The 27719-nt window shown below is 40.1% G+C and overlaps 1 protein-coding gene and 1 long non-coding RNA gene across 2 annotated transcripts in view; one reads left to right on the top strand and one right to left on the bottom strand.

The window, feature by feature from the left end:
* Positions 1–765: 765 nt before the first annotated feature.
* Positions 766–4146, bottom strand: LOC124401098. The gene is made up of 2 exons (XR_006928529.1): positions 3928–4146; positions 766–1456 (listed from the first exon to the last, which is right to left on the bottom strand). It is a non-coding gene; the product is annotated as an uncharacterized LOC124401098 (long non-coding RNA).
* Positions 3347–27719, top strand: part of foxp2 (forkhead box P2) — a 62764-nt gene continuing 38391 nt past the window's right edge. The window contains 2 exon segments of the mRNA XM_046873078.1: positions 3347–3656; positions 12449–12626. Of these exon segments, the coding sequence (XP_046729034.1) occupies positions 12459–12626 (168 nt within the window). The 5' untranslated portion in view covers positions 3347–3656; positions 12449–12458.

Below are 27719 nucleotides of genomic sequence, written 5' to 3'. Positions count from 1 at the left end.
CTATCATTATAGGCTACTTAATAGGGATTTCATTAAGGAGCTGCCATGCAAAGCAAAGGCAAGTTGCCATGGATACTCTGGTGCTTAAGTACAGTGTATTATAATGTTTAGCTCTGTGTTATGTCATCCCTGTTTTCTAATGGTCCATTTCAGGCTGCATCTCTCTCATCATTAGTCTGAAGAAATGCTTTGTCCTATTAGATTGTCATTAATCTTTTGTACAAAGCAACAATTTTTTTATTTTTTTATTTTCACCAGCACAAATAGGCAAACATACTCACACCTTGGATGTGGTTTATTAGTTTTTAGTGGTTGGTATGGAACATTTGCATCAATGACACAATGAGACTTTTATATTAGAAGACACATCTTTAAAAAGCAAGGTACTGCAAAGATTACGTGAGTGCATTTGTCAGAATTTGCTGCACTGGTGAAAATATTTATAAAAATGGCTTCATGAAAAAGATTAGATTTTATGTAAAAACAACAAATCTTGTGGCATAACTGTCACAATGCTGACTTCTTTTGAACATTTTATTATTAATAATTAGCTATGCTTAGGATTTTAAGCTTATTTCCACCATGATGTGACTGGATTTAACCAGTTACAATCTAGTACTGACCCTTCCTATATGGCCTGCAAGACAACTCAGTGATAATGCTGATGTTTGTTTAGACTAAACTTGGTATTTGAAATTGCATTCAAATGTCACTTTCTATTGAATTCCTGTACATGTGCAAATAAAGTCAGGTCTATGGCTGGAAGGCATATAGAACCACACCGGTGAGTTTATTTGGGCAATGTTTAGAAGTGCAGCATGCATAGCGTCGGATCGGACATCAGCTGCACAGCAGGGAGGGAGACTGGAGGTGGATATGAACTCGAGTGCAAAACTCTCTAGCCAGAAAGAACAGCTTTGCTGCTTGTGGCAATTCTGCCAGGCCTGAAACACATTACATTCTTAGTGACTGCACACAAGCCCAGCCTTGCTCGAGACATGTTCATTCATCTGCATTTCACAATAAATGCAATAGCTGTAAATCTCTGCTAATTATTAACAGCCCATTGATTTTTGCACTGCTGTTAATACGAGTCTGATTTAAACGAGTGGATTGTGAACGTTACTGTAAGACAGCCTGGTGTCTTCGACTTGAAGAGGCTGGATCACTCCCCCCATGTGGGGGCGAGGAAGAGGGAGATGGGCTCTTGACACTGCCTACTGGCTCAGGGCAGTGTGTTTTGTGTCTGTTCTAATTGAAAATGAATCGTTAGAGCCGGTTGCTATGGAAATGATGCCATTGCATGTTGAGAGCTGAGAGCTTGAGCGGCATAGCGGTGACCACCACACATGCCAATGGTTCCTTCCCCCCACCCACCAGCCGCTTGCGTTCTTCTGCCACTGCTCAAGTGCCGCTAGTGGGATTGTTCGTCCTCGTTGACCTTGGCAGTCCAAAGCTATGCAAAATGAAGAATAAAAAGACAGAAGTGGAAGAAAAATTAGCATCACACATATTCAAGGAGTCATGGCACTGCTATGGGAGAGCGTTAAAAAATGAAGCTGAAGTCAAGGGGAGGAAGCAGCGTAGTCTGTCATTTGCCAGGCTAAAAGCCAGAAATAGCTGTTATTTAATGAAGCAACCTTTCCTCTGTGTTGTTTAGTGAAAGCGGGTGGAGGGCAGTAAAAAGGTGTTATAGTTCCTGGCCTACAATCAACAGTTTTGATGATATCATACCGTTAAAATATGATCCAGTTGAGCTAGCAGATAATACACTGTTTGGAGCCAGTTAAGTCATGCCAGCACAGCATTCAAAGCAAAAAGTTCAAAGTGGTTTTATGCCACGTTGAAGGCTAGATGTTTAACTAAATAAATCTGTCATGCCTGTCTTGGGTGGATCTCACACAACATGAAAGTTCTTGCACACCACGCTTTATCGTAGTGTTTGTGAGTGTCGGATGTACGCGAAGGTGTGTGTTACTTTGTGAGTGTGTCCAAATATGGGAGAGATTATTGATTACAGGAGTGGTTTTATGTCACATCCAAATAAAACATATATTTAAATTCTTCTGGTTTTACTCTTTTTTAAATTTATTTATTTTTAGATATTTTCACTGAGTTGTTCATACTGGCTTTAAGAGCTTGAAATGTAACTTTTGTAGTTATATATTTTTTTTTCTGGCTTGCACACACTTTTTTTGAGTTCATAAACAGCTGGCTCTCTCGCTCCAGCTCATCCAGCGTTGTGCATACAGACCAAGCCAGACAAGCCTCACTCTTCAATCTCCCCAAGTCCATGTGGCGAAGGGAGCTACTAGCAGATGGACTTGCTTTTGCATCTGCTGTGTGCAAACCAGGCTTTGTACACCACTCCTGGGGGAAAGCAGGGCTTTTTTTCTCTGCAAGTAGATTCCTGTCTGTTGGAGTGACTAAGAAAAACATCTGTGGCATGCAGGGGGGGTTGGAGGAGCCGGCAAAGGGGGCAGAATTGACAAAAGGTTTGACAAACACCATTAGCAGAAGACGTTCTATGTCGTTGCTAGTGTGTACTGTTTACAGTACGGAGCATATGTCAATACATCACTGTGATGGCTGTCTGGCAGGAGACCCCGCTCAATTTTGATTACAGTTAGTAAATGGATGAATCTGCAGCTCAAAATGACTGAAGCTTGATTAACATCTGTAAAGACAAATTTGCCTTTGTGAAGTGGATTCCAAGCTTTATCAGACGCAAGGAAAAGCTGTGAAAAAGCTTGTCTGGCTTGTGTTTCTCCCCTCCTCCTGCACTCACACATTTCCTTTGCAAGTTTCTTTCTTTCTTTCTTTCTTTCTTTCTTTCTTTCTTTCTTTCTTTCTTTCTTTCTTTCTTTCTTTCTTTCTTTCTTTTTGGGGTTTCAGCAGGCTTGTCCTAATAAGGGAAGAGGGAGGCATATTTTTCACAGTTGTTAATATTGGCTTTAAGACACATTGTGCTAGCTAAAGGAAGTTTATATATATATATATATATATATATATATATATATATATATATATATATATATATATATATATATATAGTTATAGTTATAGTTATAGTTATAGTTATGGTTATAGTTTATTTTCTATGTGAATGTGAGGGGGGAAAAAAGTGGAGCATAGTTACTTTGCGCCTTTTGACTACCCCAGGTCACTCCCGACACCATGCACAAAAGAAAACACCCCTTTCCTAGCCCCTCCTCGAACTCTAACTGCCAATACCTCCAACCCTCAAGCACCCCCCCCCCACCCAGCCCATCATATTGCTGATTTTTGTGTACGATTATTCCTGGCATGCCAAAACAACCAGAGGTCTGTCTGATTTGTTGTAATTGCAAACGTAAAAAGTGCTACAGCTATGGGATGTGATCGGGCAGAGGAGCTCTGGCTGTCATGTAAATACTGCTGTAAATAGTTCTTTGATGATGGCTTTGACAGTGAGCGTCAGCTAGTTTTTTCACCCTCTCCTCTCTCGCGTTCTCTCTCTCCCCCATTCTATTTTTTCGTTCTCTCTCTGATGTTGTTGCCTACCAGTGGCATTTTTTTTTTCTCATTTTGTTGCATATTAATGTTTCAAGGCTTCTAAGAATATCTTCAAATGACTCTACCTTTGGGGAGCGTCAATCACGGTCATTGTTTAAAAGGTATGTTACTTTTCTCTCCTTCTCTTGCTGGTAGTGTGTGTGTGTGAGCGTGGGTGGATTTTTTGTGTGTGCTGCTCGGAGGTAAATATTCTAGCTATGTGGCATCCTTTTTGTTAAGCTGTTACTTCCCGCCAATTAAAGACAAGAGGTTAGTAATTGTTGTTTAGAGAGGAGCATTCCCTCACCCAGCGCTCTGTGGAGACTACCAGCTGCCGCTACGTCTCACAGACTGCTCTCATTCAAAAGCTGGAATAAAAGCAGGAACACATACCTTTCTCCGGGAGCATCACAGGAAGCCCCGGCATCCTCCTGCAGCGCCAGGCATTTGTTAAATCCCCACAACCAAACGAGTCGGAAAGCAGGAGTGAGCAAGGCACAGCGTGTGTGTGTGTGAGTGTGTGAGTGGGGGAGCAAAGTGAGTGTGTGCTGCCGATCTTTCGGGGCACAGCACTAGCGGAGGAGGTGCGAACGGAGCCGTAGCTCCTCACAGATTCTGAGAGAGCGCTCAAACCGCTCAGCACCAGCTCACTCACACACGTGCGCACACTCACACACGTGCCGTAGAGAAACTGAGACGATTTTTTTTTAAGGTCCTTTTTTTAGATTGCGAACAATCGACAAACTTCTAACACTTTTCAAGCAATAAAGCTAGTAAAAAAAAACTAGTGTAAGTGTGATTTTTTTTTAGATTATAAGAGAACAATTGTGTGTAATTATTTCCAGTGAGTCATGTAGGAGAAAAGCAGCTGACCAGGGCAATACATTTTCACATTGCTCATTTTTTTTGTTCCTCCTTCTGCCTGGCCAGGCACGCTGCTCTCCGAAGCCCTACCGGGCCCTGCCTGTCCACTGTAATTGCCCAGTGACAAGTGGAAATGATGGAATAATTGTCAAGAGAGTGAGGTCCTTTTTTTCTAACCCGGGCACCGGTGACTTAAGTATGCATGAGAGGCGCGTGAGGGACGGGGCCGAGCGAGGCGCTTGTTTATGATGCCCCACTGTATAAACACAGTTGGAGTGATGGCACAGATAAGCGCACACTACTCCCCGTGACACAAGCCGCCAGCACACGCCAAACAGCCAGCAGTCCTATCAGCACTCACCTGCAGGTAACACATCCGTCTTTCCATCCATCTCTCTGTCCACTGTTCCCTCTCGCCGCTTTAGTGAGCCAGGGGTCGCTTTTGTTCTTTCTTGTTCTTCCTTGTGCGTTACTTTAATTACTTTTGCTACAGCTTTAGTGGTGATGAATGGATAGGTGTGAGCGTGCGCACGTGTGTGTGTGTGTGTGTGTGTGTGTGTGTGAGTGTGTGTGAAGGAGAACAATGTAGTTCAACTTTGCCTACACGCTTTTATGTAAAGTGTTGCCAATCGCCAAGCTGTTAAGATTACAATGATGTAATAGGCCAGTGTGTGATCGTTAAAATGAAGAGGGAAAATTAATGTTTTTATTGTACTTCATTGTCTGCTGTTGATTTTACAAACGAGGAGGCCAGGATTTAAGCGTCCTTAATAAGCTTATAGTGGTGAAATACAAATGAGTTGCGTATATCCGCTTTACTACAGTTTTTTTTTTTTTTTTTTTTTTTTGAAGGAGTTAAGAGTTTTTGCAGCCATTCAGAACTTTATAGAGCCTGTCTCAGTTTGAGGGGAGGGGTCACAAAAATTATGAAGAGTGAAATACTAATTATCTCTATCAAAGGCAGGTGTATAATTTGTTTACTTAAATATTCATGAGGGTGAGTAAGGCATGGTATTGGGCTATTGTGAGCATATTATTAACATTTCATAGGGCTTGTGCTGGAATGCAGAAGGGCTCTTCTTCATTATTTAATACCCCGATGCATAATGAGCTGTGTGATTAGTTCATATGGAGAATTGGCTGAACTCCATTCTGAAGAGAGATAATTCACATTGTTCTCAAGAGTCTGAATATAATAGGTTCTTTAGTGCAATGAAATTAAAAGCTACACATTTTATATTTCAGCTTACAAATCCCCTTGGCAATATTGTGCTTTTGAGCCTTTTTCTTCTCCTCTCTCTCTCTCTCTCTCTCTCTCTCTCACTTACGTCCTTCTCAAACAACTATGAATTTTAACATTGTTTGAATAAAACACATGTTTATCTCCATGTTTTATTTAGAATTCACCCAGGCCAATTAACACTGTTCATTAGCTGAGCGGGGTATTTGTTTTGAAAGTTTAACCAATCACTTTGTTATGCTAATTGTGATGTAATTTAATTTGAGTCCCATAATGATGATGCTGTTATTATCCCCATAAAAGATGCAGTTAAGCATCACGAGCTCATTTGCATGTTCTTGCAGAGGGAAGCTGGCTGAGCCGTTACCAGCAGCTCTCATTCTGCTTTTATTTTCCACCTCTCTTCCCCTCCCACCCTTCAGATCCTCCCGGGCTGTCACTGTCTTGATGATCAGGATTTTAATTTAATATTTTAATGACCAGCTGATTAATGTACAAGTACGAGTGTAGATGGCTTATTGGAAAGGATTTAGTGGTGAATTGAAAAATATTTAATTTTTTTTGCAAAGAGGTGTTTGTGTTTTAAATTATTGGAATTTGTTGAAATTTACAAGTACTTTTTTCCTGTTAAAATTTTAATCTACTGTTTTTATCATATGTGCTTTAGATATTGTGATGAAAGATAAAGTCTGAGTAAGAAAGTGCATTGAAATGTAGTGTGGCTAGAATTTGTGCAGTGTGGTGCTTAGATAAAAAAAAAATAAAAATCAATTTAAAAGCTAGAAAAAAAATTAAAGCTTCCTTGTATAAATGCACTTCAGCCTACTTGGGCTGCCAGTGCATAAGCCCCTGCTAAAGACTGCCCATTATCTGTTTTGTCAAGGGTTAGACTTGGGTAATTTTCCTCTGGAAAGATTATTTTTCTCTTGACCAATCCCGCCTGTTACAGCCCTAATTGGTTACATAAATCTCGTCTGGTATGAATGAGAAATGTTGCGGTGTTGTCAAGTATAATCTTCACCCTTATTTACCAATTCATTAAGATCTATCGATGCAGGACTGGGGAGAGGGAATGACAACATAAATCAGAGCTGGGGACATAATGACCCTAATCAGCCCCAAATAACTGGAAACGTCACTATGAGCTATGTCTCTATGGCCACGCGGTTGTGTGGCAGTGCGGCTGGGTCGCTTCCTCTCACTGTTTCCAGTCTCTCTCCACCGTTACCGCCAGTAGACTTATAAACACATCTCACATGCGAGTCAAAGTCCCCTGTTAATCTCTCCCCCCAATCTCATGCAAAAAAAAAAATAGCCGGTGTAACAGAAGATAATTGCGTTAGAACAATGCTATGCTGAAATAAAATATGCATTTGAGTCTGATAAATAGTCCAGGAAGATGGATAAATAGAGCTTTGAGCAAGTGAGGAAAATGGAACAAGCTAAAGGATGAGAGCACGCAAGAGAGAGAGAGAGAGAGAGAGAGAGAGAGAGAGAGAGCACTTGCCTCCGAACTGTTCTGCTGCCAAAGATGATTGGAGCAGACAATGGGGCCTCCCCCTTTTATAGGTCAATTACTGATGATTAGGTGGGCTGAGTTAATTAAAGAAATTACCCAAAATGAAAACGGGGGGACTGCTTGATTAGATAGTGTCACTGTCTGTTCACCTATTTTCAGAGCCTTGTTCTCCTAGAGGGAGGTACTTGCTGGATAAAATTTTAATTTTAAGAAAAGAACTAAAGAATGGAGCGTAGTGATGTAAGAGAGTCTTCATTCTGCACATGCAAAATGTTTTACTGTACATGTTGTGGATCTGCTTTTGATTCACAACATGCAACCTTTTACATAAAAAGTTCATGACTAATAGTAATTAGCATCTTAGTCTTATTGATGATTTGTATCACATCCATCAGAACGGCTATAATAAAATCACTGAAATGTGATTATTATCAGTCGTTTAGATTACATAGAACGCTTTTTCACACACAATGATTAACTGGGTTCTCCCTCTTTTCTCCTTTTTTTTTTTTAAATATTCTTTTATGTTATATTCCCACCGACTTTCATGTTCGAATGTCAATAGAATAGAATGAACATCCTGTGCAAAATGGCTATGACATAAAGCTTGAAATGATTCATTTAAATTTGATTACGGTTTCTTTTTACTTCAAATCTTGTACTACAGATAACATTTGATCCTGTTTCTTTGCACAGCGCAAATTCGAAAGGGGGAAAAAATAAATGAAAAAAACGCGTATTGTTCCCTGACTCCTTTCATTCTGAATCGTATATATTTTTTGTAAATATGATTTTCTTTCTTTCTTTCATTATTTCTAAAGCAATCTCATCTATTGTTGAATCACTTTGAAATCCCATCTGAGAGGAGTGCCATACTATTACTCAGGTTTAAATGGGAGTTGTTAACTCTCTGTGTGGTGGCCCTTTAAAGCCAAAAAACCAAAAAATAAAAAATAACCAAAGGATGTCTGGCACAGATTGTTAATCTTCACAGGACTTAGAATGTTGAAAGTGCCTATATTTATTCTTATGCGTTAAGCCTGTTTTTATAGACATGCTGTTTTGTAGTCCTTTCCTCATCTTGCTTGCTGTCTGATCAGACCCCGAAAATCCTATAAGTGTGGGATAAAATGACAATTAAATAAAAATGACTACTATCGCTTTAGCCAGTGCGGCCAGGCATGTATAAATGTTATGACATGTTAGTAACAGTCCAAAGCTGGCATTTTTGATTTATTAAGCAATCCTATCTATTAAATATTTGAGCATACAGGCGGGTATAATTCTTTATTTCACATGCATTGTAACTTATGGCAATGATGAATTAATTTCAGTGGAGCACAGAATTTGTGATTATTTTAAATGGTACCCATATCTTAACTGGATCAGGGCAGGAGGAGCTAGCAGACTGTGAAATGTAATTTTTTGCTTTTTTTTCCTGCAATTTTGGAATTCCGAGCACCTGAGCAATGCGCTGATAATGAATACACTTCTTGGATCACAGAGTCTGCCTTCCTGATGCTTTTCTGAAAGAATCATCATCAGACTCTGTTTCCTCTGCAACTCTCTGCATTCTTGTAGGGCAGTTTATCCAAGGACAGAAACAAGTAGCCAAGGAAAAGTGTTTTTTGTTATACAGTTAAAAACTATTTTAAATATTTAATTCACAAAAGAAATGTTTTCAAGAAAAAATCCCTACTAGAGTGTTACTGAGTCAATAACGGTGTCTTTATGCACTCATTATTAAATGTGTGTGTGTGTGTAAAACATCTGGGCTGTAAGTGGCTTTCTCTCCTTCCCACACTTTATCGGCTGCTTAGATCCCCCAAAATCACAGCTGTAGCCCTAAATGCGTTGGCAGGATCCTGGGATTTTTCACCTGATGGAAACCACAGAATTGCACATCGTATTAGTCGAGAGCAAACATTTGCACAGAGAGAAATTGCGAGTGTGGTAGTGTAACAACGTAAAACACACACACACACACACACACACACACACACACACACAGACACACACAGACAAAAAGACACAGGGCAAATAATATCTCTTTACATCAGAGCAGGAGCGATTGGTTTGTATCAGTGTTGAAGGGTCGAGGCTTTTCCATGGTCTTTGAATATGCAGTTTTGTAGGACAAATATAGAATATGTGTGGCGACGGATGTCACACTTTTGACATCGGTTGGAAATCCTGAATATAAGAAAATTATTAATTAATTGTACATTGTGATGATCCCAGTTTGCCTAAATCTCACAACTCTGACACCCCTACAGTCTCAGCACTACTAAAAGGAGCTGTAAATATTGTTCCAATGGGGCTAACCTTCTGCCCCAGTGGGTTTTTAGGAAAGGACAGTCTGATATCGTGACAGGCTGCCAGCCCTTGGGGCAGTGTGTCTGTGATGAACACATCTCCCTTTCTCTCTTTCTCTGCCCCCTCTCTCTCTCTCTCTCTCTCTCTCTCTCTCTCTCTCTCTCTCTCTCTCTCTCCTGTCACTGTCCATCTCTCTCCGGCGGTACGGCAGAGCAGTGAGTGGTGACACTTGTCCGCTCCAGCAGCGTCCAGACTCTCCTTCCCTGCTCCGTGGCGTGGAAGCGAAAGCAGGCGCGCCCGCGATTCTAATTGACATTGTAATTGGCAGATTTGAATGCTGCTGTTAGATGGCTAATTAATTTATCTCACCGCTGTCATTAAGGTTAAAGCACCATCTGATCTCCCTGAATACACTTTGCATACATCTGCATGCCTATTATTTTTCAGTTACACACTTACATGCAAACTTTTAGATAATGTGGATTTGGAGGTAAATCGGATGTTAATGATGTGTGTGCCTTTAATGATCTCATCAGCAATCTGTGCCATTAATGAGGGTATGATCTTAAAGTATTTTATTTTACATGATTTATATTTGATTAGAACCAAAAGCAAGTCATTTGTGTAAATATCACATAAATGTTTTTTTTTAAATAAATATATATATATATTTTATATATATATTTTATATGGTTAAAAAAAATATTTGAATTTTCTATTTAAATAATATTAATTAGCACTTTTGTAAAATTAAAAGAAAAATCTTTCTTGATTTTTGTATCTCGGTCTGTAGGTTATGTTCCCTTTCATTGCTGTTAAAAAACACTCCATTAGATTGTTCCTAAAATTCGAGTAAAAGCAATCAGGCACTCTTTCTCTGAATATTTAAAACATGGGACATGTAAAATTTATGCCTAATTTGAATACTTATTAGTCGCCTGATCTCTGTGGCAGCTTTGCGTTTCTTCAAGTGAGATTCATCAGCGCCTCATCGTCGTGTTTCCTTCTCTCTCCCTTTTTCTCTCTATCTTGTCCATGTGTGCGTGTGTGTTAATGCTGTGTACATTTTGGCATTTGGTGTTGTTTGCAGCTAAGCATGTCTTGTTGGTTGTTTGTTGAGCACAGTGCTCGCAGCTGTCCCCCTGCGTGTAACTTTAAGCTGCGTGCTTTCAGCCTTGGTGCTGTTTCAGGCTTTTCCTCCTGGACAGCGCAAACACGCTCGCTCCGCTGCGTCTGGTTTTCAGCAGGAAAAAAAGCTCTGCCTATAAAATGTAATTTATCCATCTGAAAAGCAGTCACGGTTTAGACGTCTTTTTTTGTTGTGTGGAGCATTTGATTATCAATGTTAATTTTTGCCACTAAGTCTGCCTTGCTACTGTATCGTCTTATTCATAGAGCCACCCTATTTATCCATGCAGCGCAGGTGACAAAATTGATTTGCTTAATCTATGCAAAGGAGGATGGCGACATTGTCAGGAAAATGAACGAAAATAGTGCAAAAAAATAAAATAATCTCTCTCTCTTTATATATATATTATCATCTTTAAACACTCCAATGGGATCAGGGTTATTATTTTGGAATGCTGTCTCCATTAATGTAATTAATATTGTTTATATTTTAATCAGATAAAAATATGAGACAGGTAGAAATAATTTCCTGCGAGGAACAAAATGTGTAATGGGAAAGAAAAAAAAGGTGTTTTAATGACTGTGTGAATGACGGAGGGGTGATGAGGCTTGATCCACAGAGTGTGTGAATTAAGAAGGTTCTTGTGGGGATATTAGCTATGCAGAACACACCTTGAATTGCATTTGTTGGGTCAGGCCGATTCTTTTATTTATTGCGAGGATCTCCATAGATCCGGGCAGGAGTCCTCATTGCTCCTTTGAAAGTACGGAGCATTTATGCAGGGAAAATGATAAAACATTTATTACTAGAGAGGAGGTAATATGCATAATTTATGCTGTTTTTAGCACAATCATTAGTGATATTCATGATAGATTTTTTTTTTTCTTCCTTTTCTTTTCTTGCGTCTGCTCCCCTCTGCTTTTCATATCTAATAGATGGCGGTGAAATTAATTTAATACCTTTCATTTATTTGTCTACGTTAAAATTGAGGTTTAAGAAGTCTGTAGCATTTGATTGCAGCTCTCTGGCCACAATAATTGTGCTCTGGGGATGACGGCACTAAATGTTTCAAATGTCACAAAAATAATTGAATATCATACGTTTGATTAAAAAAGAGAGAGAGAAAAAAAATAGTCAATATGTGTCATGTGCCTTTTTTCCCCTCTTTAAGAAGCAAATTTTATTTAGCTTCAGTTAAGGACGAAGACCATTGTACCGTTCGTCACGGGTTGGTACCATGTGATTTGTTACACCCCCACCCCCCACTCACTCCCCCCCACCCGTTGTCTCCGAGACCCAATTTTAATTTTGCATGATTAGCTGTGCGTCATTAAGCAACTTCATTCAATCGAGACGCAGCGTAAAACTCTGACGACAGGGGATATTTTAGGAGACTGTGTGTGCACGAGCGAGGTCGAAAAACACACGTGGTTTATTACTCATTCACACACTTTTATATATTCATATATTTAATGTCAAAAAGATTTCTTCAAAATTATGATCTAAATTATATCTTTTTATTTCTGAATCGTCTAGATTTATTCTGTGTGATAATATTCTGTTCAATTAAAAAAAAAAGAAAAAGAACTCGAAGGCAAAAAAAAAAAAAAGAATGACCCAACACCCCCGGTTTAAGCACAGAGACCGAGCATCTCTTTGTATTGCTTCATTTACACAATGAATGCATAATTTCTTCTGCATCTCCCTCCCCCTCCCCCATTAAATGCTTTAATTTGCAGAGAGGGACCGGGGCTTGATAATGGAATTTTTTCTTTTTTTCTTCTTTTTTTTAAGGGGGGGGGGATTGTAACAAGAGCCTTAACCGGTGCCTCTTAATCACTTCTAGGTATTAAGTCATGATGCAGGAGTCGGCCAGTGAGACAATAAGCAACAGTTCAATGAGTCAAAATGGAATGAGCACCCTAAGCAGCCAATTAGATGCTGGCAGTAGAGATGGAAGATCAAGCGGTGACACAAGCAGCGAAGTAAGCACAGTCGAGCTGCTGCATCTGCAACAACAGCAGGTAAGTTGTGTTTCTCGCTCTCAGGGCTTTCGATTTTCACTCACATGCAGGCACAGTGGCTCTTAACACCATCTCATTGTAATTTTCGCACGTGGACCGGACAGGATTTTTGAGGGACTTTGCTGTTGTATTTTGTTTTTGTGTCATTTTGTTTATTATTTTGTTTTGTTGTTTGTGTAACTGGGGGTGGGTTTTTTAGTGTGGCATTGCTGTGTTATTTTTGTGGTAGTGTTGCCCATGTTGAAAAGAGGACCTGTGTGTGTGGGTTGTGTGAATTTAAAAAAATATATTTATTGGTTTTATTTGTATTTACTCGCCCGGCTGAATGGCACGCTGCACCCGAGGCCGTACGCGTGTGTGTGTCAGGGAAATGGGAGGGAGTGAGGCGCGGAATTAGCGAGCGCGTATGTATGCCGGGGTTTTGGCTTTTCCAGCAGAGGGCATCCTAACTCGACAGAGCCAGTCGACTCTTTTCAAAGGAGGCCTCTTTTCTGTGGCGTGCTTCACTTATGCTGCTCGCTGCTGCGCATATACAAACACCTCGCTTTTACAGGCAAAAGAACTTTACACCTAAATGTTTAGAGTTGGATTTAAAATTTTAGAAACCTGGACTGCGTAATGAGGAATTGGTATTAGGTGAGGTGTGTGTGTGTGTGTGTGTGTGTGTGTGTGTGTGTGCGTGTGTGTTAGTGTAACCAAAGTGGGTTGGTTTGGATGTCAATAGATTCGGCGAGTGTCACTGAGGCTCCATTCACTGACTGATGGATTTGACAGCTCACCAAAAGCTCAGCGCTTGGGGTCAGGCGGAACTGCCTGAGAGGTTTAGGGGCACTGTGTGTGTGTGCGCGTGTGTGTGTCTGTGTGTAAGATTTCATCATTATTATTTTTACCTCATTTTCAGTTGCTTGCATGTTGTTTAATAGATTTGACATGTTTTGTGTTAATTCATTTGCCACTTTTTTTTATTTTGTGATATTTTATATACAAATATTTCATGTAAAATAGTTTATAGCTGACCCATGTGTGTGTTTACATGTAAATTTCTGTGAGTTTTTGAAAATTTGTTGCAGAATGTCTTAGAGGGATCTGTACCCCCTCTATTACCTCTTACACACACACACACACACACACACACACACACACACACACACACACTCCAGCTGGTGATTACAACAGTACCCCGACACCATGGCCTCTCCTCCCATTCATCATCACAGCTCCATCTCTCTTTCTCTGTCTTCATCTCTGTCTCTCCCTCCACAAACATCTGATTGGGGTCAACCCCCTCTCTCTCATTACTGTCCTCTGTTTTAACCTACACACACACACACACACACACACACACACACACACACACACACACACACACTGCAGCATGTCTGAATTTAGTTTAATTTCAAACTTATCATAACGAGAAGGCAATTGGCTATACTGAATTTATGACTTTGGAATCTAAGTATAATAATAATAATAACAATAATAATAATAATAATAATATGATGATGATGATGATTGTTATTATGATGATGATGATGATGATGATTATTATAATTATTATTATTATTATTATTATTATTATTATTATTATTATTATCATTATTATTATTATTATCATTATTGACAATAATAGGACAGGAGGCAGATGGAGGAACAAACACAACCGTTGATAAAGTGGACGAGATTTGCTGTGTGTTGAAATGAGTACTCCAACTCACGGCCCCCAGAGGCTTTTTAAAAAGAGGGCAGGTGCTGTTAACTTCACACACTTCCTGTGCCCTGCTCGGCCTTTCTCTTTAATTCTTTCACACACACCCAAGCAAGGCAGACAATACCTACACATTTAATAACATTACCAATCTTTCTCTTAGTGTCTTTTGTGTGTGTGTGTGTGTGTGTGTGTGTGTGTGTGTGTGTGTGTGTGTGTGTGTGAGTGAGTGTGTATTCTAAATCAGAGGGCTCAATAAGGAGTAGTGTTTGCATTTAAATTAAAACTTTAGACAGTTTTAGATAATATTTTTTACTTTGGAATTTAGTAATTATAATAATAATAATGTTTTTCTTATGATTATAATCTTTATGAATATTAGTAATAATAATGTAATAATTTTTAATCACTATTGTTATTATGATTATAATTTTTATTTATTTAAGGCATTACCTGAAAGCTTATGGTTGTAATATTTTTGTAAGTCACTTGTTCTCCACTATTATCTATAACTTTGTTTTCTTGAGTTTTTTTCTTTTCCTGAGCTCTTTGGTTGGTTCAAATCGGATAACTTTTACAATCTTGATTTTCTCAGTGCAGAAAATGTTTGTGTTTGCTATTGTGTGTGTGTGTGTGTGTGTGTGTGTGTGTGTGTGTGTGTGTGTGTTCATGAAAAATATATTATTATTAAAAAGTAATGTTAATTTCGCCAACTTCATTGATAGTGTGTTTTGTGTATCTAATCACAAATTAAAACACTAGACTTTTGATATTTTCAGAATTTATTTTTAAAAGAAGGCCCTAATTTGCTGTGTGGAAGAATAAAAAATGCCTAGTGCAGTTAATAATTATTGATTATAAGCCAACGTTGAATAGCTGTTTTAATGCATGGTAATGATAATGTGGATACATGAAGACTTTACATTGATCTGAAGATCCATACAGTAATGTACTGTAATGGAGCCGTTGAGTGATTACTTTGATCTACAATGCATGCATTTTATTGCACAGATTGATGGTTTAGGGAGAATTATGCTTTAAATGATGCAGTGGGATTTCTTGTTGGAGAGCCACAGCACTGTTCTAGGTACCATCAGAGACCAAGACCTCCTGGTCTTGTTTATGACATAAAGGAGCAGCAGCCAAACTTAACCATGCAGTTTGTCTTTTTCATTTTAGAGCAAACCCTGGTTTTTCTTACATTTTGCCTGCTATATTAGCCCCAGTTGTACTCAGAATGGACTGTTTGCTAAAGTTGTGTTGGTCTTTATGAAGACAGGGGACATGATGGTTTTTAGAAAAAAACAAAAACATATATATATATATATATATATATATATATATATATATATATATATATATATATATATATATATATATATATTATTCCATGCCCACAGAGATTGTTACAGCATGGCGTCTGTAAGTCACTGGCCCAATGTAAAAGTGACAGCAATTAACCCGACATTTTAGCTTGAGGAGAATTTAAGATGAGATATATGACAGCCGATGTCAGCCATTTTTTTTTATTCTTCTCCAGGTTTAAGAGCAAATGAAATTGGAGGTAGCATCACAGCTAAGGAAAGCCACTTGGGAGGTGGTGTTGGGGGCTACTGGGTTGAGGAGGGGAGCGCGAGTGAATATGAAGGCGCTAACTATTATTAGAAGTGTTTCATATTTGCAGCACTGACTTTAACCTTTTCTTTAGTTTTGTCTTCACTTTAATTATCTTCTTTGGCTCATCACTGTGTCCAAAATTTTGCTTTGATTTAGCACTTAACTGGACCACTCTTGTTTAAAAAAGGCTGCCATCACTGTCACCTAACAGACGCACCCAGGCTTTACCGAGTAAATTGTGTTTTGTGGGGAGAGGAGGGGGTCTCTGGGGCTTGGGTGTATGTTATTCAGGAGGAAAGTAAGGTGAAGGCATCACAAGGGTGTTCTCCACGCCTCAGTCTCCATCACCCTCCTCACTCTCAGAGACGTCCACAGGGAGCAGGGAGCGCAACATCTTCAGGCTGGATGATGACGGCCTCCACCGCTCATCAACCAAATAAAAGCCCCTGTGATGCAAATAGCGCTTTGCCCTTGAGCATAATTTAAAGAGATAATCACCCCTGGAGTCTCGGCCGTACCGATAGGCTGGGCGAGGTGACTATCTCATTTACACTCCAACACCGAAGCTCATTAGCTTTATCACACCGGCCCAAGCCTGCACCACTTCAGAGTGTAAATAACACACACACTGGGACATACACAGGCATATTCACCTTCTCAGTAAAGCAAGAGTAAATCTCAGATCAAAGGGAAATAAAATGACGAACAAGGCCTTTTCCATAGAGTGTTTTTTTTGTTTTGTTTTGTTTTTTTGCTCAGCTGGCGCTCTGTAGAAGAAGCTTGTGGCTCACATGATGTATTTATTGTGCTCTCTATTTCACTGTTAACATTTCACTATCTTCAGATAGTCCCTTCTGTATAGTACATTGAAGCTTGACATATAGAGTCGTCGTCCTCCTGGCGATGACACAGTAAGATATAGGACAGTGAATGACAGTGTTGCATGCGTTTTCTCCTCTCCCCGGACAACGCTGCGCATTATTTTATTATCACACACACACATCATATACACACATGCTCATGCACTTTCACTTTTTCCAGTGATCTGGCCACAAACCAGGAGTGGTCATCTGTGTTTAAGGTATATTACATGTGGCTGTATGGAATTTACAGTGCAGCCTCTGTAGTAACTCCATTTCACATCAGGCTCTCCTGAGACCCTGGGAAATGTCAAGCTGCAGTTCTGAAAGAGACATGGAGAGAGGGACGGGATGAGAAAGAGAGAGTGGGAGGAAAAAGACAGAGCGTGAGATAGAGTCAGAGTGAAATCTGCTGGAAACAAACACTTACTACCATTTTATGCTTGAGCAGCTCTGTGCCATTGTGACGGAGAGCGGCGCAGGTCAAAGACAATCACAGGTGCAGCACACACACATACACACAAATAAACCTTGTGCCTAGTGACTGTGTAAAGGATAAGACAGCTTTTCTCTTCAGGACTATATATATATATATATATATATATATATATATATATATATATATATATATATATATATATATATAGTATTGTGTGTGCGTGCGTGCATGCGTATATATATATATATATATATATATATATATATATATATATAACTGTTTATGTGATCCTGTAGGTTATATTTAGTGCTTGGGGTTAAACTCGGTGGGTAACTAAAACGCAGCCAGGCAGCCAGGGTCAAGATCAATGACCACTTCTCAACTCATTTCCTTTTATGCCTCCTAACTGCCCTGCCTGGGGAAATTAATGACACGGGATCTATAGAGCCTTAACGGCCGAGGCTGCTGTCTGCCCTCAGTAGCCGAGCAGTTATACACTGACCCATCCCATTAAAGGAAAGTCTTAAAGAAGCAGCAGCGCTTCATTCACACACTCGCATGGTGGATCTCACTTTTGAAATTCATCTTTTGGAGCGTTTATTTTTTATTATTTTCCAGGTAGAAGCCCTGGAAAGTAGTGTATGTGTTAAAGCAATGTAAAAATATATAGTGCACTGGGTCCCTGCAGGATGAGGGGCTGTTCTGTGCTACTTTTTTCCTGCAAGTCTTTGACAGCTTGCGACACTGCTATCCATTTAACAGAGCTTAAAAAACCCATATATGCATATGCCGAACGTCTTAAGCTGACAACCAAGAGGCAGGATTTGCTAGATTTGCTAGAAGGCAGCTTTGGAGCCTTGTGAATTTAACAAGCATGTCTAGTATTACAGTTTCTGTGTGCTTCAGCCATGAATAGTAACAAATCAGCCTGTGAAACGCCTGCCCTGGGATGTTTGTGTGTGCGTTTTTCCTCTCTGACAAATATTAAAATGATGTAAATCTGGTTAAGGAGGTGGGAGGGCAGGGATGCTGGAAGTTTATTTCTAATGCTTCCTTTCCTTTTCCCTTTCTCTAACTTCCTGCTCTCTCTCTCTCTCTCTCTCTCTCTCTCTCTCTCTTTTAGTTGTCCTCTCTTTCTTCTTTTCGCTGTTTACTATGCACCACATTGCCAGTTGTTGCCGCTTCACACTTGAATATTTCAATTACATATTGTGGAAAGAGAGAAAAAAAGTGTGTGTGTGTGTGTGTGTGTGTGTGTGTGTGTGTGTGTGTGTGTGTATATATATGTGTGTGTGTTTGTGTGTACGTGTGTGTTCAGCTCAGCTCACAGCCCACTGATCCCAGACGGTGAATACATATGTAAGAGAGCCTCTCAGCTTGCACCTCTTTGGGGCTTTTGAACAAATGTGGTAAATAAGCCTGGCTTCACCTCACAAATACACAAGAGGCTTTTCAAACACACGCATGTGTCACTTAGCCTGCGATTTCCCTCTTTCTCCGTGGGTGTTTTGTGGTAAGGGCTCATAGGGCTGTTTTTGAAGTGGGGTTGGTTCTCATTTGCGTCTTCTTTAGTGCTGTCACTATGGACAGGACGTCTTTATCCTCATCCCCAGTAAAGTAGTGTCAACACACACACACACACACACACACACACACACACACACATATATGCACACAGAGTGAAGCCTACTGTATGCATTCAGACACTAGCCCTCTTGCCTCCCACTGTGCCACTGTACCAGCACACTAAGTGTGTGTGTGTGTGTGTGTGTGTGTGTGTGTGTGTGTGTGTGTGTGTGTGTGTGTGTGTGTGTAGGTGTGTGTGTGTGTGTGTGTGTGTGTGTATGCGATAAGGAAACATTGTCATCATATGCACTGCATGTATTAATGTTGTATGTGATTCTTCATGCTTGACTTGAAGCTAAGCTGATATTGGTTTCACGCTTGAGTCTTCCAATGCCCGCTCCGTTTCAATTGAAATGTGATTGTTATTGCCGAGTATTTACCCGAAGTTATTTGATGTATGTTCCTGCGGAATGAATTTGCCTGCTAGGCCGTATTGCACTTGTGCATAAATTTGGCCTCTTTCTCCTCAGAAATGATTCCAAATTCAGCCAAACGTAACGCATGTGGAACAGTAGATGTTCTTATTCGAAGGTGATAAAGCATAAAATAATCATAAACACATCATCATAGACTATGGCTTATCCAAAGGATAAGTTTTGTGTGAGTGTTGATTAACGATTATATTTTATAACATTCTGTATAAAAATCTGTATGAATATACAATAACAACCCATATTATATTAATTAATAATAATCACCTAAATTAGCTAGATATATGTTATCACATGAGCTTGGTGGCGAAAATAGATTTCAGTATGATTCAATGCATTGAAGTCTTGTTGCAGACTCTTGTTCCAAGTCTCTCATTTACACGTAGCAATGTGACTTTTGCATTATGGCAGTGCATTATGATGCTTTAAACTCAGTAATATGATCAACCATATAATAATAGCATCTAAGTTTATTTATAGCAATTAGAAGCAGTTTGATTTTTTTTTTCCAGTGTAAAATTTTTCTTTTAAAGACAGTTTTTTTTAAATGCTCTCAGTTGGTTAGCAGCTATTTATAACATGTATTGTGTAGTCAAAGTATCTAAATATTATTTTGAGCTGTTTTTGTCTCAAACGCAAGATCAGCTATGAAAAAAATTGGCCACACAGCTACTAAAAATTGTAAGAAAATTCAATTTACACTACCTTAATCCTTGAATAACACATTGTAGGATCTGCAAAATTAAATCAGCACCATTCAACCAAACACTGGTGGTCACTTGTACTTTCACTAATTCATATATCTCTTTATTGGACAAGGTGTTATAATGATTCATCTGTCCTCTGACCATCACTGATGAAGGTGAAATGCTTTTATACTCTCCCATACCTGCACTCAGTGGCCGCACTATGAATAATGTGTCATTTCTTTTTGATGGAGATTGTAGTCAAAGGGTTTTTTTTTTATTAAGCTGTATAATTGTGCTGTTCCTGTCTGGAGTGCTTTGGAACGAGTGATCGTGCTTTTGGCACATTTATCAAAGCACAGAAAAAGAAAATGTGGATGTAAAAAAGAAAGCGGGTTGCTTCTCATATGGGCAGACTAAGTGAACGACACAGTGATAAATTTTCTTGTTAGGAGAAATTACATCCACTAACTTGAGCTACTTCAGCATGAAATTGAAAAAGAAGCATTTCTTCTGAATTTCCATTCTTGATTCAATGAAAGATGTAGATTAGTACTCAGGGTGGGGTTGGGGGATGAGTGGGCAGCTCAGAGGAATGAAAGTGAAAGAGTATGACTTCCTTCACGCTACGTTCCTCATGAGCCTGGCATGGGACGGCCGTTGTTTATGGAGGCAGTCGAGGGCTGATTAAAGCCTTTATAAATGGCTTTGGAAACAGAGTGAGCACGTATGCTTGTCTTTGAACGCATTTATGCATGCGGATGCACTGGATACATCTTAATTAGTGTGTACACCATCACCTACCGCTAAGTTCTCTATACATCGTTCTCTCTCTCTCTCTCTCTCTCTCTCTCTCTCTGCATGAAGCAGTGTTGATTGATAGACGCCGCATGTCAGTTTGGGAGATAACTGTATCTCATTCGGCTCTCTGGAAAGGTCAGGCATGTGCTGTAATCAGAATATTCACAAGGCAAGCACACAGATCACAAGCGTGCATTGTGGCGTGCGCTAGACTGTACCCCACAGCCTTATAAGTAGCTAAGGCAGCTCTGACGGAGATGCATTGGCCCTCCACAGCTAAGATGCAGTGCTATTAACTCCGCTGATCTTTGGTGGAGCCGTGCGCTCATTCATATGGACTGGAGAGATCCATCACTCTGGCTGGATGATCCAGCAGCCCGCTGCGGTCTAATGATACCCTGACGCTCAGGTAAATGGACTGAAAACAATAGTTTGTCTTCACCTGGAGTGCAGACAAGATCAGCTCGCTCTTGTACTGTATTTGTTGCACTCTATCTCATTTCATGTTGGTCATTTCCCCCCCCAGCGCACCAGGAGTGATAAAGTTGAAGCGTGTTTTGCTCTCCTGTGCGGGCCCGAGCACATATTTCTTTCAGTAAAAGGGACGCGCGCAATAACTTCAACGCATTTGGGGAGCTCACCTACCGCATTGCTCTCTGAGGTCAGAGCCACGGTAATTAAGGTTAAGGTATTTACATCTGAGGGCAGGGAGCCGCTTGATCGACCCCTTTGAGTAACAGTGTACGAGCAGTGGCTCAGTTGTTCCGACACAGACACACGCTATTGACCCACAGATTGAGTGTCTCCATGTGTGTGGCTTGGCAATGATCGCATACGCGCACACACACACACACAAACACACACACACATGGCCTCCTTCACACACATACACAAATGTTTCATTTAATAAAAATAACGAGAGACTTTGGGTGGAGAAGTGAAACATTGTGTAATGCAACCAAACACTGTTGATTGCTATCAGAGGAGATGGACAATGTGAGTGTTTTGAGCATTAAAACCTTTATTTTCACATTTAAACAGATTAACACGTTTATAAAACATGACTACATTTCAGCATTTTTTTTTACACCAGTCACGCTAATGCTATGGACACAAAGAACAAACCCTTCTTTAGCCGACGCTGATATAAAATTGGCGGCTTTTACCCACAACACAGCACGTCTGCTCTTCGCCTCTGGCCGTATACTTTGGTGTCTGTGAACCGCTTAACAAGCCCTTGTCAATAAAGACAAGACAGAATAGAAGAACTTAAGAAAACAGCTTCATCCGTCTCATGAAACCCAGTGGTCGCTCAGCGAATGAATCCACCACACTTCCCTTTTTCCACTGGCCTCTCTTTAAATGAAGTGCAGAGTGCTTTTTCTCTCCCTTTAATGCAACATTTATTAAGAGGTATTCTTCCAACTGTGTGGCTCTCATCGGCATAGAACTGTGAAAAGAGATGGATCATAATCACTGTAAGGACAAACAGAGCAGATCAAGTGCACACTAGGACGAAGGGGAAGTGGGTGTAACCAGCCTCACTTTTGGTCTTCCATCTTTCGACCCTTTTCCAACCCTTTTTTTCCCTTCTGCCTTTCTCTTATTCTTGCACACGTGTTGATGGCGCAAGTGAAAAGCTCTGCCTCTCTCTTTCTCTCTCTCTCTCTCTCTCTCTCTCTCTCTCTCTCTCTCTCTCTCTCACTCTCTCTCTCTCTCTTTTTTTTTTTTTTACCAGATATAGCAGATAGTCAGGCTCTCAGTTGTGGCTGTGTAAAGGATTTCTCTTAAAGGAGGCAGATAAAAGAGTTGTGAATGGCCCTGTGCGTCACCTTATCTAAACCCCAGCACTATACAACTGTTGAAAGTGAGAGCTTTACTAAAGCCAGTCAAAGTGCATGGGGGATAAATTGAATTTCATAAGCGAGAGACACACACACACTGAGACAATGTTCCCAAAGAGAGCGAGAGAGACAGAGACAGATGCAAGTGTGCTAACTTTGTGCAGTGAGTAAAACTAGTCACGGTAAAAGATATCACAGTGAATGATTCTGCATGTAGTTCTAGTAAATAGTAGCAGTAATGGTACAGTGGTGACTGGGAGGCCAGGGGTCTCTTTACACCACCCTGCACTATTTGTTGCTGTATTTCTATGGGTTACAGATGTTGTTTTGAGTACAGGGCCCCTACAGCCTAATTCTCTCCACAGGTTGCTGGCAATACTGTAAACTATTATGCGTGCTCCATCACATACGTGTGGCGCAGATTTGCAAGAGCCATCCATAACAGCGGCTGCATGAAGCGGGAAGTGTATGAATGTTTGTGGTTGCAGTGAACGATGGAAGCTCATTCTGTTTGGCCTGTTATTGCTGGCAGGGCTTCCGCAACAAGAGCCTGCTGGAGACACATGCGCACACACACACACACACACACACACACACAGACAACTATTGGCACTGAGACACATGTGCACACACACACACACACACACACACACACACACACACACACACACACACACTGATAGGTTGAACAGACCCATGTTTTGTCTTCTCACACTTGGAAAAATAAGTGTGAGGTTACACAATGAGGCAGTCTTTTTTTTTTTCCTTCCCCACTTTGTCTCTCCCTCCCTTCCTTCTCTAAATGCACTGCTTCCTGGGGTAGAAATGACTGAATTCATCTCCAATTCACCAGGGAGGACTGTGCTATGCCTCTCTGTTTACAGTGGCAGAAAGTTAATATAAATTTTCATCAGAAGGGGAAGTTTACACATATGATTCTATTTGTCCTTCATTATTAGCACCTGAGTCTGGGCTGAGGAAGCATAATTGTCTACAGACACAGGCCAAATAGATGCAAGGGAAAGGCAAATAAGCACACCCCAAAATAATTTTATGGTTGTGTGTTACAATCCCTCTCCCTGGGATCCTTAATCTAGAAAATCAATAAACAGGTAGAGAGAAAGGCAGTGGGAAATAGAAAGAAAGAAAGAAAGAAAGAAAGAAAGAAAGAAAGAAAGAAAGAAAGAAAGAAAGAAAGAAAGAAAGAAAGATCTGAGAGCATAGAGTGTGGGGGGGAATACATAAATAAGAAATGGAGGCATTGAAGGAGAAAGTGGAAGATTTGGGGGCGCAAAAAGAAAGGAATACAGTGAGAGACAGAAAGAGGGAGGAAAAGTAGTAGCAGCAGCCAGAGAAACACACAGAAGCCCATTGTTCTGCTGGTTAGCTCCCGCTCCGGCCCGCAGTCGAGGCAGATTCTCCACGGACCGGCCCGTGCACCGCACACTGTTGATTTATTGAGTCATACATAAAAATGCTCATTATCCCCACATCCTTTTCTCTTGTCTGGAAAGCGTGACATTCAGCTGGAGAAAAACATGCTGAAAAACTGATTTCCACAAGCACTCTGATATCTGTTCACTCTCTCTCTCTCTCTCTCTCTCTCTCTCTCTCTCTCTCTCTCTCTCTCTCTCTCTCTCTATCTTCACTCATAATCCTCAGATGTATTTTTCTTTCCCTGCCCCTCTAATGGCAATAGCTCCTTTAGCACACTGGTACTGGTCAGGTGTTAGACCTCAGGAGGAAGTAGAGAGAAGTAAGGCTTTATTGGCAACACTTTTAGGTGTTTATTCCAGCTGTGACTCTTTGAGGGGAGAGATGCTTCTAATGAGCCTATAAAACACCAAGAGCCTTTTTCACTGCACAAAAGTACAAAAGTAAAGGTTTTGCCACCAAACAGTAAAACTGATCCTACATCAGCAAGTTTCCTGATGATTAGTTTGATGTTCTTCATATCACATGACAAAAAGAGGTACACATATACTAAATAGTCTGGTAAGTTGGTCTTATTTGTGGTTTATTTCTGGACCTGCACAAATATTTAATTTAATTTATTCAGAAATGACACAGCACAGTGTAGTTGTCATTGTAATGTTTTTTTTTTGTTTGTTTGTTTTTTTTAGATTATTTGGTGGAAATGTATTTGGTGGTAAATAAATTAATTCGTTCAGTTGTGGTTTTTGGACAGTTCATGTTTTATCCTGTAAAGTAAAAACAAATCTATTTAAAATAATTAAATGCTCTAAAGACAAAACCAGATCAGTGTCAGTTTCCAGCTCCTTAAATCTGTCAGGTATTTTTATATATGTTCACCTTTTCACTTCTTTTGTCCACTGCTTTTTGAAACGTTTGGTTGAAAATATACCTTCTCTGCTATTCTTTTCACAAGAAATCTGGAAAGTTATGCTGTAATCCTAAACTATTTCCTTTTTCATCATGTTAGTATTTTGGTATTCAAAATTATCTATCTAGTAATGGCTCTCAGGCCTGTTCAGCTTAATTGTTCCTTCAAAAATCGATTCGAGAAAGTGTAATGACCCGCTAAACGCTGTATTTTGTACATCATGGCTTTAGTGGGCCTAGCATTCCCAAGGACCTACATCACTTTGGATATATTTCTCGAACAAATCAACTAGCTCTGACCCTCGGGAGGTAATTCATCTTGCATGCTATCTCATCCTTGTTTGTATTTTCTTTTAATACCTTTAGTCACAGCTATGGAGTCTGGATCGTGCTATTAAAGCGCGGTTCAAGTGGTGGTCTGGAGGAATGGCGACGTGTTTGTAAAGATGTGCCAAACTGCGCCTGGCTGCTAATGTATTTCATGCTTGTTTTAGATCAGGCAATGGCTCTCACAAAGGTGCATTGTGATATGTTTTTTATTACTGATGTATTAAGTCTAAACACAGACCATACGGGTAGGGGGGGTAAGCTGACATATGTTTCTTTCGTCTGTCTCTTACTCCCTCTCTCTCCGGTGAGCTCTGCTTGGCTATTAATGTAGCTGGGGAGTGCCTGTGTAAACATTCGTGTTTCTCCCTCTGTTTCGCATAATAGTTCCTCGTATCAGCTTTCTTCTGACCTCACTATCTGAAACCAATTATAGCATATCCATTTGGCCGAAACTTATTTTCATAAGGATCCTGAGCTGGGTGCTTGTGTCCTAGAATGTGTGTGTTTTTGTGTGTGTTGGTGTGCAGAATATGTGTGTGTGTTTCTTTTTCTCTTAGTCCTCAGAGATGGATATCAACATCAAATATGTTCCTGAGTGCCTTGTTATTTATGTTCGAGCCAGGGATCTTGAGCTCCTAGCTCAGAGGAATGCAGCACATTGTGCTGTTTATACAATGTGTGCATTAATGGATAGAAGCTGGCATTTCTCGCACACAGCAACACATTCTGGGGGTTTGGGCTTTCAGCAAACTTTTGATGGCTAGGTTACTTTATGCATCATTGTTAAAGTTTGATAGCAGATAACGGCTTTGTGCGAGGTTCTGTATAAACCCTAACAATAGCTTTTGCATCAAGGTCGCCTAGAATGGACTACAAATGTTTCCTATGAAATTCTTAGAAAGTAAGATAGAATAAGTGGAAGATGCAATGAGTAAAAGTGTTTTAATCTGTTGCTTTTATGCTGTGACTAAAAAAATAAAAAATCTTTACCATAAACAGTAAAAGCCACAAAGGTGAATAAAAGCAGTGGCAACTGTCAGTGTGTTAGAAATACAGTATATCTCTATGTGTGTCTATATCTAACAAGGTACCTGTATATAGATTGGATAGAATAAAATATCTCTGGTGAATTAAAACACATTAAGGTCACACAAACAATTGCTCACATTTTTTTATGTAAATACATTTAAAAACATTTTACTGGATGCTAGTTTAGCTGATGTACTGATGGCAGCATTATTTACATTTAAGCAGGTCAGGTTAGACAATATTTTCGCTATTTCGCGTTTCGTGTTATTTTGTAATTTTGCAATAAAGTGGTCAACAAAGCCAATGCATATGTGCTTTTGCTCACTGATTTGCATGTTCATGTTATCCTTGACGCAGGATATGAGATGAATTCCATTAAAAAAACCATACAGTTTCACCTGCACCTTTTTGCTGAAAAAAAAGGAAAAAAACTAGCTTGATTTGCTTTAGGAAGCTGATTGCTTTCTCCTGCACTCAGCACTTTCACTGTTTCTACTGAAGAAGCCATTAAAGAGTGGTACAACCCTGTACCTGTACATTATTGAATAACTTCTTTGACTTTGTCTGTCTTCACTCAAGGACAGCGAGTCTGTATTGATCCCAGCTCAGATAAACATTTTCCTTCTGCTAATTGTTGTGCTAAGCCCATTAGGCAGTAGATAAAGCTCCACAATCACAATCAACGCTTGGATGGGCGTGAAATCTTGCACAATTTACAATCTCAATCTCAAATCTAAACCAGTAATGACCTGAGACCTGGAGCAAGTTTGGCTGTGGCTTTTAAGTCACTCATGCATCCAGGAGCACCATGAGCACCGTAACTAATCAATCAATTCAACATTAAAATGGAGAGACCTGTAAGGCATTATGAATCCATGGGGCAGTGATATTTCCAGGCTTGAGAAAAAGCCAGAAATCGGCTATTTGTTAGGCACCATGACATGCCTTGTTTGTTATTTGTTTGGAGCTTGGGTCTACATGCTGCAGGTAAAGTAAAGCATGCCGGCAGTCCCTGCCATGCCAGCGTCCCCCGAAGCATAAGGCCACATCAGCACGCTGCATCATGTGCATGTGTCTGAGGAGACAGATCGATGCTGTTAGGACCTAGCGCCACTCTGTTGTGTTTGTTTACTGGGGGGCTCTGAGAGCCTGGCTCCTCAGAGCCACAGCCAGACAGACAATGGCAGCTCCTCGCTCTCTCTTTTCATAATTGATCAGGGTGATGGCTGCTTTCCCAGAGGGTAAAGATGTGGCAACTTTTTTTTCCCTCCCCTCAGCTCCCTCTTGTCCCCCCATTCTCCTTCTCTTTCTCTTTCTCTTTCTCCTCTCCCTGTTTGCTCAGCATCTCAATGCACTAGTTCAAACATTGTTCTCATCAGCTG

The sequence above is a fragment of the Silurus meridionalis genome, chromosome 18 (assembly GCF_014805685.1).
Source record: "Silurus meridionalis isolate SWU-2019-XX chromosome 18, ASM1480568v1, whole genome shotgun sequence".
Taxonomy (NCBI): domain Eukaryota; kingdom Metazoa; phylum Chordata; class Actinopteri; order Siluriformes; family Siluridae; genus Silurus; species Silurus meridionalis.
The sequence above is the reverse complement of the archived record's forward strand: the minus strand, read 5'-3'. Positions and strand labels throughout refer to the sequence as shown.